We start from the raw sequence: 9,180 nt of genomic DNA, 5'->3' as shown, positions 1-9,180 counted from the left end.
AATTCTTTCTGCAGAAAACATATGAATCATGATAAACGTAATGGCACAAATATACATAGATCAGGATCTGAGGGTGAGATGTACACTGTGTGCAGACTTATGGGGCAAGTTGTATTTAGCGGATTTTTTTTATTACTGATCAACAACTATGTTCTCAATCAACCCAAAAGAGTCAAATATCAAAGCTTAATATTTTTGGAAGTTGTAGTGGGTTTTTTTTAGATTTGGCTATCTTAGGAGGATATCTGTTTGTGCAGGGAACTATTACTGTGCAGAGTTATTAGGCAACTTAATAAAAATCAAATATATTCCCATCTCGCTAGTTTATGTTCACCAAGTAAACCAATATAACTGCACAAAGTTTAGATTTTTGCATTTCAGAAATGCAAAATCAAACCCCAAAACAATTAGTGACCAATATAGCCACCTTTCTTTATGATGACACTCAACAGCCTACCATCCATAGATTCTGTCAGTTGCTTGATCTGTTTACGCTCAACATTGCGTGCAGCAGCCACCACAGCCTCCAGACACTGTTCCCAGAGGTGTACTGTTTCCTCTCCCCGTAGATCTTACATTTTATGAGGGACCACAGGTTCTCTATGGGATTCAGATCAGGTGAACAAGGGGGCCATGTCATTATTTTTTCATCTTTTAGACCTTTACTGGCCAGCCACGCTGTGGAGTAGTTGGAAGCATATGATGCAGCATTGTCTTGCATGAAAATCCTGTTTTTCTTGAACAATACCACCTTCTTCTGTACCACTGCTTGAAGAAGTTGTTTTCCAGAAACTGGCAGTAGGTCTGGGAGTTGGGCTTCACTCCATCCTCATCCCAAAAAGGTCCCACAAGTTCATCTTTGATGCTATCAGGCCATACCAGTACCCCACCTCCACCTTGCTGGCGTCAGAGTCGGAGTGGAGCTCTCTGCCCTTTACTGATCAGCCTCTGGCCCATCAAGAGTCACTCATTTCATCAGTCCATAAAACCTTTGAAAAAACATTAAGATATTTCTTGGCCCAGTCTTGACATTTTATCTTATGTTTCTTGCTCAAAGGTGGTCGTTTTTCAGCCTTTCTTACCTTGGCCATGCTCCTGAGTATGGCACACCTTGTGCTTTTTTATACTCCAGTAACGTTGCAGCTCTGAAATATGGCCAAACTGGTGGCAAATGGCATCTTGGCAGCTTCACGCTTGATTTTCCTCAATTCATGGGCAGTTATTTTGCGCCTTTTTTGCCCAACATGCTTCTTGCGACCCTGTTGGCTATTTGCCATGAAACGTTTGATTGTTCTGTGATCACGCTCCAAAAGTTTGGCAATTTCAAGATTGCTGCATCCCTCTGCAAGACATCTCACAATTTTGGACTTTTCAGAGCCCATCAAATCTCTCTTCTGACCCATTTTGCGAAAGGAAGGGAAGTTGCCTAATAAGTATGCACCCCTTATATAGGGTGTTGATGTCATTACACCGCACCCCTCCTCATTACAGAGATGCACATCACCTGATTTATTTAATTGCTAGTTGGCTCTCAGCCTATACAGCTTGGAGTAGGACAACATGTATAAAAAGTATGATGTGATCAAAATACTCATTTGCCTAATAAGTCTGCACACAATGTATAGGTATATGTGTGTACGAGGCTAATGTAGCCAATAGAAACTATGTGTCGCTCTTCTTCTGCCCACCTTTAAGCTGGCCATAGGAGTACTGTTGCCAGATTGTCTCACTGCTGCTGGAATCTGGTATTTATCTTATTGCCCCCATACATAAACCATACACATAATGTCATCCCAGCTTGTCGATAGTGTTATTTGTATGGGGGCCTTACTTGCATTAATGTTCTCTATAACTAATGTCTACTCCCCAGAGGATTTAGGCTATGTGCGCACTAGAAAAGTCATTTTTATCAACAAAATTTCTTGAGAAACTTCTGGGAGTTGAAGATTACCGCATCTGCGGTAAAAAAAAGCACCAAAACCGAGGGACAAACGCATGCGGTTTTGCCGCGGTTTTTCCGCAGGTTGGTCCCTGCGTTTTTTTATGCTGGAACTGCAATAATATATAAATAAAGCATATTGAAAAAGAAAAAAAGAAAAATGAAAAAAAAAATAGATAAATGGATAGATAGATATATACATAGATAATTGGATAGATAGATAATGGATAGATAGATAAATAGATAATGGATAGATAGATAAAGGGATAGATGGATAGATAGATAGATAATCAATAGATTGATCTGTCCTCTATCAATCAATAGATAGAGTCCCTGTGAGGACACTGCAGTTCTCACGGTCGGTAGTGTGTTCACATCACCGACCGTGAGAAATGACCAGTAATTACCTCTACAGTCTCGTTAAGACGCTGCCTGCATTCTGTACAGTGTCAGTCGCGGCTGCAGCAGTCTGCAAGTGTCATGGGACCTTGGTGGATTACGCCGGAGCTGTGTGTTGGGAGGTGTAATAAAGGGGTGAAAGAGGGGGCTTTTTTGTCTTTTATTTAAAATAAAGTATTTTTCGGTGTGTGTTTATTCACTTTACTTACGGGTTAATCGTGAAAGCTGTCTCATAGACGCTGCCATGATTAAGCCTGGACTTAAATGGCAGCGATGCGCTGCCATTTAACTTATTACCTGGATTGCCACCGCATCACGGAAATCTGGAAGAGCCGGGGACACTCCGGGACTGCTACATAATGGATGCGACAGCCCCGGGGGCAGCTGCGGGCTGATATTCTCGGCTGCGGGGGGGGGGGGGGCATTAACCCTGGCTCTCGCCCTTCCCAGCCTGAGAATACCGGGCCGCCGCTGTGTGTTTACCTTGGCTGGACGGTAAAAATACAGCGGAGCCGCGGGTTTTTTTTGTTTTTTGTTTTTTTTTTATATGTACGTTTCATTTCTATGTGTATTCTATATGTCTGTGTGCGAGTGTGATGTGTGTGTTTACTATATGTCTGTGTCTGATCTGTGTGTGTTTACTCTCTGCTCCGCTTCCTCTTCCTGTCATAATGACATCACTTCCCTGCAAAACGCAGACAGTGAGCATCACCACAGTCAATGGAGTGAAATACCGCAGGTACCTGCGGAAAAGAATTAACATGCACATTTTCTCAAGAAATTCTGCAGAAAGAATATTCTTGAGAAACAAAAAAACGCAGTGTGCGCACAGCTATTTTTGTTTCCCATAGGCTTTGCTGGGAAATGTCTGCAAAAAGGTTACAAACATTTATCAAGATATTTCTGCAGCAAAACCGCGGGTAAAAACTCAGTCTGCGCATAAGGCCTTAGACTTATTATGTTCCTGTCATTTTACTATGACTAAAGATAAGTGAACCAGAACGGTAACATTTAGGGCTTGTACTGGACACCTGGTGTCCGGAGCTCTACCTCCAGCTTTTTATAAAAAAAAGTCCTTGTACGAGTTTAGGTGATGTTTATATGTCAATAAAGTTGTTTTTTTTAAATGCTACAGTGCAGCCAATTAACAAGCTTTTTGGCATGGGAATGATGCCTGTACACTGCTGGGAATAAAAAAATAAAAAAACGCGGTGTCGCCCCTATTTTCCATAGCCAGCGCAGCTAAAGGAGACAGCTAGGGGCTGCAGCCCTCAGCTTTACCTTGGCTGTTTATCAATAATCAAGGGGATCACTGTCATTTTTTTTATATTAATATTTATTTAAATAATTTAAAAAAAAAAAACGAAAAAAAAGCGGGTCCCCTCTATATTTGATAACCAGCCAAAGTAAAGCAGACAGCTAAGGGCTGGTATTATCAGGCTGGGAAGGCCCATGGTAATTTGGAGCTTCCCAGCCTAAAAATATCAGCCCGCAGCCAACCCAGAAGTGCACATCTATTAGAGAAAGGAGAAGTGCTCATTAACGCATATTTAGACAAATTTGTGAATATCTCAAAGAAAAAGGCCTTTTGTGTACATAGAAAAATTCTTAGATCTTATAGTTCCCCTAATGAGAAATGGGAGCAAAAACAACAGTGTTGCCTTTATATTTTTGTTCGGTGTAGATGAAAACAAAAAAATCTTCCGTCATAATTTGACAACCACTGCTTAGAGAACACAGAAAATCAGAAAGTTTTACACCCAAGATATACCGGTAACTTTTCATGATATTTCAAGAACATTTGTTCTAACCTGAAAAGCAGAACTGAAAATCCCACATGAAACTTTCGGAAGGTTGTTGTAGCGCGCACAGCTTGGCAGCGTTCCCATCCCCGACATGAATGTTTTGATCTAACTCTACTTAATAGGATCTGGTTCTTAAGTAAGACATAAACTTACCTGAACGTGAGGCCCAGACAAGCCCCCTGATTTATTATGCACAGGAAGACTTTAGAGGAATAACAACTATTTATCAAGCCTTAAAAAGCTCACGATTACAGCCTTTAATATAAATGTCATTTGCCTTTAATCAACTCTAAGCAGAACTGCTGATAGAAAAGTTCACTGGAATGTTATGTCTTTAAATGGCAATTTATGGGTGTAATTTTACTTAATATGTGCATTTATCTTCCTGCGCAACACATGCGGCAACAAAGCCAACATACACTACATTCAGCAGACAGATCTATATGTAACCTCCACTGTACCCGATAATTCACCTGCATTCTTCACGTGACATGTGAACACTTTGCACTTGATCTATGTGTTGGAGATCTGGATTCTACCCATGGAACGGACTATAAATTAGTGATGAAGTCACAAAAAGTCCAATTACTGAAGGATGTAGAAACATTGATGATTTATGGCCAATTTACTGTATCCAACGCTCCAGCACTAAGCAGATTTCACAAAATTATGTGGAATATTAGTAACTATATAATCACTACAAACCATGGACATAACTATAATGGGTGCAGGGGTTGTTGAGTTTGTGCAACTGAGCCTTGGAGCCAAAGGGAGACCAAAAAGACCCTTAAGGCCGCTTTACACGCTGCGACATCGCTAGTAATGTCGCTAGCGATCGCACCCGCCCCCGTCGTGCGTGCGTCATGGGCAAATCGCTGCCCGTGGCAAACAATATCGCTAGTACACGTCACACGCACATGCCTTCCTAACGACGTCGCTGTGGCCGGCGAACAAACTCTTTTTTAAGGGAGAGGTTCGTGCGGCGTCACAGCGATGTCACACAGCGGCCACCAATAGAAGCGGAGGGGCGGAGAGCAGCCACATAAACGTCACTCCCACCTCGTTGCCGGAGGATGCAGGTACACTGTTCGTCGTTCCCGGGTGTCACACGTAGCGATGTGTGCTGCCTCAGGAACGACGAACAACCTGCGTCCAAAATGAGCAATGATATTTGGGAAAGGAACGACGAGTCAACAATCAACGATTTTTGCCATTTTTCGGATTGGTAGCGATCGCTCGTAGGTGTCACACGCAACGACGTCGCTAACGAGGCCGGATGTGCATCACGAATTCCGTGATCCGAGCGATATCTCGTTAGCGATGTCTCTGCGTGTAAAGCGGCCTTTAGGCTCATATAAAAAGACCAATGCTATAAAAGGCCTGTGATAGGCAGGCTCCTGGTGGAGACACTGCATTGGCTCCCACAAGCTGCAAGTTAAGCAACTGAAGCAAATGTGTACACAAAGCAAATGGTAAAAACATTCACAGCCTATATATGTTGGTTTAAAATGTGTCCAGTTTAAAAAAAACAAAGCATTCATATATCCTTAAAGGGAATCTATCAGCAGGATTGTGCTATGTAATCTGAAAACAGCATTCTGCAAGGGTTAAAACACAGAATTCAGGAATGCCTGTCTTGTTAGGGTACCAGCTGTTTTCTATTTTCTATGTTTATTTAACCAACAGGATTGCAGAACTTCTCATTGCTCGGACTACAATGTAACACGCACAACAGTCCGGCACGCCTACTTCTCTGATCGGCACCTCACTGTCAATGTACAATCCTGGTGTGGGGCGGGGACAGCTCTCTCAAGCTGAGCTACATAACTAAATCTAAACATTCTGTGTCAGAACAGCTGCAGCCAGTAAACTAAGTGATACATCGTTGGATTCAGGATCTCTTTGTCTATATTACGTTGCTCTCCGATGACGTAGCAAAAACCTGCTGACAGATTACCTTTAAAGAAATTTGAAGTTAATATATAATAAATTTCCTATTGAAGGAATCATGCTGGATGATCTGTCTTGGTAGAATGAAAACGGCACTTCCGGTAGATGATGGTGCACAAGTAGGATCCAATCCCAAACAAAGTAAGAAGTGAAGTTGGCACTCATATGCAGACTAATGACAACATTTTGGTCTTTTAGACCTTCATCACTGTGCTATAATTGCACAGCACGGTATCCTGGTTATCTTTGGATATTAAAATAAATATCATTAATCTGCATGTGAGTGTCAAGATCACTTCTTCCTTTGTATGATGACCTGTCTTGTCCCTGCATTATCCATTGATTTTAACTCAAATTATAATACTTCATTCCACATACGGTGGCGCTGTAGGAGCATTTAGTATCACAGACTACAACTGGATAATGGTGGTCTGAGCATACGGGTAATAAGAGCAGAAAAAACTTCCATTTCACATGGTGGGCCCGCCAGCTCCGACCAGTGGCATGGTCAGGCCCGCCAGCTCCGACCAGTGGCATGGTCAGGCCCGCCAGCTCCGACCAGTGGCATGGTCAGGCCCGCCAGCTCCGACCAGTGGCATGGTCAGGCCCGCCAGCTCCGACCAGTGGCATGGTCAGGCCCGCCAGCTCCGACCAGTGGCATGGTCAGGCCCGCCAGCTCCGACCAGTGGCATGGTCAGGCCCGCCAGCTCCGACCAGTGGCATGGTCAGGCCCGCCAGCTCCGACCAGTGGCATGGTCAGGCCCGCCAGCTCCGACCAGTGGCATGGTCAGGCCCGCCAGCTCCGACCAGTGGCATGGTCAGGCCCGCCAGCTCCGACCAGTGGCATGGTCAGGCCCGCCAGCTCCGACCAGTGGCATGGTCAGGCCCGCCAGCTCCGACCAGTGACATGGTCAGGCCCGCCAGCTCCGACCAGTGGCATGGTCAGGCCCGCCAGCTCCGACCAGTGGCATGGTCAGGCCCACCAGCTCCGACCAGTGGCATGGTCAGGCCCGCCAGCTCCGACCAGTGGCATGGTCAGGCCCGCCAGCTCCGACCAGTGGCATGGTCAGGCCCGCCAGCTCCGACCAGTGGCATGGTCAGGCCCGCCAGCTCCGACCAGTGGCATGGTCAGGCCCGCCAGCTCCGACCAGTTGTATGGTCGAGCTGCTAAACCTGTACGGTCTCTCATGCTGCAAGCAGAGGCGGCTTTGCTGCTGCAGCAGGGGGACTGCAGCTTAAGAGCAGCACTTACAAGCTCTATTTAACAGAGCCTGTAAGTGCTGTGCTCCTGGTCTAGAAAACAACCTACCTTTAAAGTGCACCACTCAGTAGGATTTTCCTATATAACCTTAAGTCAGTGCTACACTTGCACTATCATTCTGATTCTATACATATCTTTAGTTGTCAGCTAGGATGTATAGGTTTTGAAACTCAAGCAAGTAAAGTTTGTAAAATGTACAGCTTACTGAATAGCAGCAGCTCCTGATCAGCTGATAGATGGGGTGGGTATTCATAGTAATTCCCACCCACCTGCCTATCCATCCTCCCCATTTTATTTATGCTAATTCTATTATAGGGCCCTACCCTTTCTGGTCACATGGGTGTGACATCAGCACAGGTCCTTCTAGCCACTTAGTAAAACGATTCTATAATAGGGGAAGATGGACATGCAGGGGTGCGGGAATCACAATGAACACCCACCCCCAGCTATCAGCTGATCGGTAGCTGCTGTCATTCAAAAAGTTGCTCATTTCACAAACTTTACTTGCTTGTGTTTCAAAACATATACATCCGAGCTGACCACTACAGGTATGTATAGAATCAGCCTGATAGTGCCAGTATAGCACTGGCTACAGGTTATATAGGAAAATCCTGGTGATTTGTGCGCTTTAATAAGACAGAAGTGGTCAGTAATATCAGATGATTAGTAAACAAAATCATTCCCTTCACAAGAATGAAGGTTAATTTTAAAAACAAAGTAAATTGCTATTTTTTTTGTTTTTACAAGCACTTTGCAAATTTTATCCATTTATGATCATTTATAATCTTCTAAGGATAAAACGGTGCCAAGGTCGTGTGATGATCCCACAGGGGAATCGTTTGTGCCATTACTGTCAGCAGAGCTGTATGCCCACATGCCCAGGACACAATTTTAGCCACCGGGAATAAGCAATAAAAGGTATTATGAGGAATTGACAAGCAACATAAAATAATGGAAAGCCATACAATTCTTTAATATACAAAAAATGATAAAAAAAAAATCTCAGTTCTTTTAAAACTTAGACCTTGATTTTGTTGATCGAAGTCTTCACAACTAAACAGATTTCAGCTAAACCAGATTATTCTGCTGTAATGAATATAATAAAACATGTATTATACTGAGAAATGTGTGAAATTGTGTCCCCGTGCACATTACCTTCCGCCTCGGGCGCTGTAAGGCACTACATGGATCCCTAGAGGTCCACCATCATTGGAGACTTCCACCAGCTTCACCATGTCACTGTAATGCAGATGAATGACGGATCGTGAGCACAAAACAACTAAAAAAGACTCGACAGTCAGGGGGCTGCCATACATCACATTAATGGCCCCCATGTGTACACACGCACACTGCAAAGGGAAGTGCGAGATGAGAAAAATAATGTTACGTACCTCAAGATAAGCCTGATGGCATGGAAGAAGAGGAACAACGTGAAGACGCTAATAATACTGACAGCAAATCAGACTAAAGTCTGGAATAACGTTATATAAATGATACCTAAGACTTGTGTGGCTTCCCGGCTAGTAAGCCCAAACACAAGATATCATCATCAAGGTCTAGTGTTGGCCAAGGACTTCAAGAATATTACAAAAATAGACAAATGTCTATATTTCTATAGTTACTAATGATCTATAAGTGGTCATGTAATGTGTATAATAGACAATTAAAGGGATTGTCTGGTGAGAACAAATTATTACCTACCCAAAGAATAGGTGATAAGAATGACCGACGGGGGTTTGACTAATTGGACCCTGCACCAGCCGGTAAAACAAGGGGCATTCATTAGAACTGAGCCAACCACATGCTTAACCGCGGCTCCATCATTC

General features: G+C 43.7%; 1 protein-coding gene across 1 annotated transcript in view; it reads right to left on the bottom strand.

Annotated features, from left to right (window-relative positions):
- PARD3 (par-3 family cell polarity regulator) overlaps positions 1-9,180 on the bottom strand; it is an 807,488-nt gene that overhangs the window by 425,835 nt on the left and 372,473 nt on the right. The window contains 1 exon segment of the mRNA XM_075315482.1: positions 8,510-8,593. Coding sequence (XP_075171597.1) covers positions 8,510-8,593 — 84 coding nt within the window.

This window comes from Anomaloglossus baeobatrachus, chromosome 6 (genome assembly GCF_048569485.1).
Source record: "Anomaloglossus baeobatrachus isolate aAnoBae1 chromosome 6, aAnoBae1.hap1, whole genome shotgun sequence".
Classification (NCBI taxonomy): domain Eukaryota; kingdom Metazoa; phylum Chordata; class Amphibia; order Anura; family Aromobatidae; genus Anomaloglossus; species Anomaloglossus baeobatrachus.
Note: the sequence above shows the minus strand (reverse complement) of the source record. Positions and strands in the feature narration are given on the sequence as shown.